We start from the raw sequence: 1,146 nt of genomic DNA, 5'->3' as shown, positions 1-1,146 counted from the left end.
GCATGAGTGCTAACATAGCAAGAATCACTGGTATGTGATTTTAAAAAATCAGGATTTTAGGTGAACTGTGATATCCAAAATTATAGATATTCTTCTAGCGGCTGTTTTTGTTTAGGCCAGCTAGAAAAGCAAACATACCGAGGGTGGAGGAAGGCATCGATGTTGACATGATCTCCTCTCGCTGTCGGAGCTTCCATGCTAGTTCCTCATTCTCAAGGCTCAGCCGTTTGTTGATGTTGGACTCTCTCTGGTAGGTCTCGATTAAAAGTCTGTGTTCATTGACCAAATGTCTGTAATGCAGGTAGAACAATAAGTATTATGAACGGGTGAGGGTAGCAGAGTATTGCTACAGCTATAGAAATTGACTTTTTTTTACTGTTATATATATCTGTGTTTTATATGTAAACACTATCAAAATAAATTTGAAAACCAAAGCAAATTTATACATTAAAAGAAGTTCAACAAAACATAACACATAAGCTTAAATCTCTCCTTGCATCATTTCTGCCAACTGTTTGGCTGCATTCTCTCTTACTGACCTTTCAGACATAGATCTCTTCTCCATTTGTGCTTGGAGATCCTCAGTCTTAGCCTGGAGGGCCTTCGACTTTTCTCTGGCAAATTCCAGGTCATTGGTCAGCCTGTCCATTTCCACCACCTGGCCGCGTAGTTCATGGATCTCGGCATTTCTCATCTCCACCACTGTCTTTAAAGACTCAACCTGTGAAATAAGGCATATGGGTTAATACTATGCTGGTCAGTGCAGAACTTAATAAGATACCTCGAAATAAAAGCAAGATGAGATGAAACACCTAAGTGTATAGACAATACAAAAAATACATATTATACTAAAAAAAATGATCCACAAACAATGCAGAATAATACAACATATATGAATATGTTTCTGAAGGCAATGAAAATTCAATTCAGTGCCTCACCTCACTCTTGAGAGAGGTGCACATCTTCCTCAAGGCCAGCAATCTGTGATCTGTATCATTCAGCAGCGTTTCCTCCAGCTTTTTGGATTGCAGCTTCAGGGCTTCCTGTTCCTGGATTAATCTCTCGTTGGCCATTTCCAGTTCAGACTCCCGGGCACGCCTCGAGGATTCCAGTTCGCGGAGCTGTTGGAAGTTGGATATGTATTAC

The 1,146-nt window shown here is 40.2% G+C and overlaps 1 protein-coding gene across 1 annotated transcript in view; it reads right to left on the bottom strand.

Moving 5' to 3' along the window:
• The window catches only part of LOC119594181 (restin homolog), a gene marked incomplete at its 5' end in the record, with an annotated part of 24,204 nt that overhangs the window by 5,257 nt on the left and 17,801 nt on the right, over positions 1-1,146 (bottom strand). Inside the window, 3 exon segments of the mRNA XM_037943251.1 lie at positions 139-290; positions 540-721; positions 939-1,121. Coding sequence (XP_037799179.1) covers positions 139-290; positions 540-721; positions 939-1,121 — 517 coding nt within the window.

The sequence above is a fragment of the Penaeus monodon genome, chromosome 33 (assembly GCF_015228065.2).
Source record: "Penaeus monodon isolate SGIC_2016 chromosome 33, NSTDA_Pmon_1, whole genome shotgun sequence".
Lineage (NCBI taxonomy): Eukaryota > Metazoa > Arthropoda > Malacostraca > Decapoda > Penaeidae > Penaeus > Penaeus monodon.
Note: the sequence above shows the minus strand (reverse complement) of the source record. Positions and strands in the feature narration are given on the sequence as shown.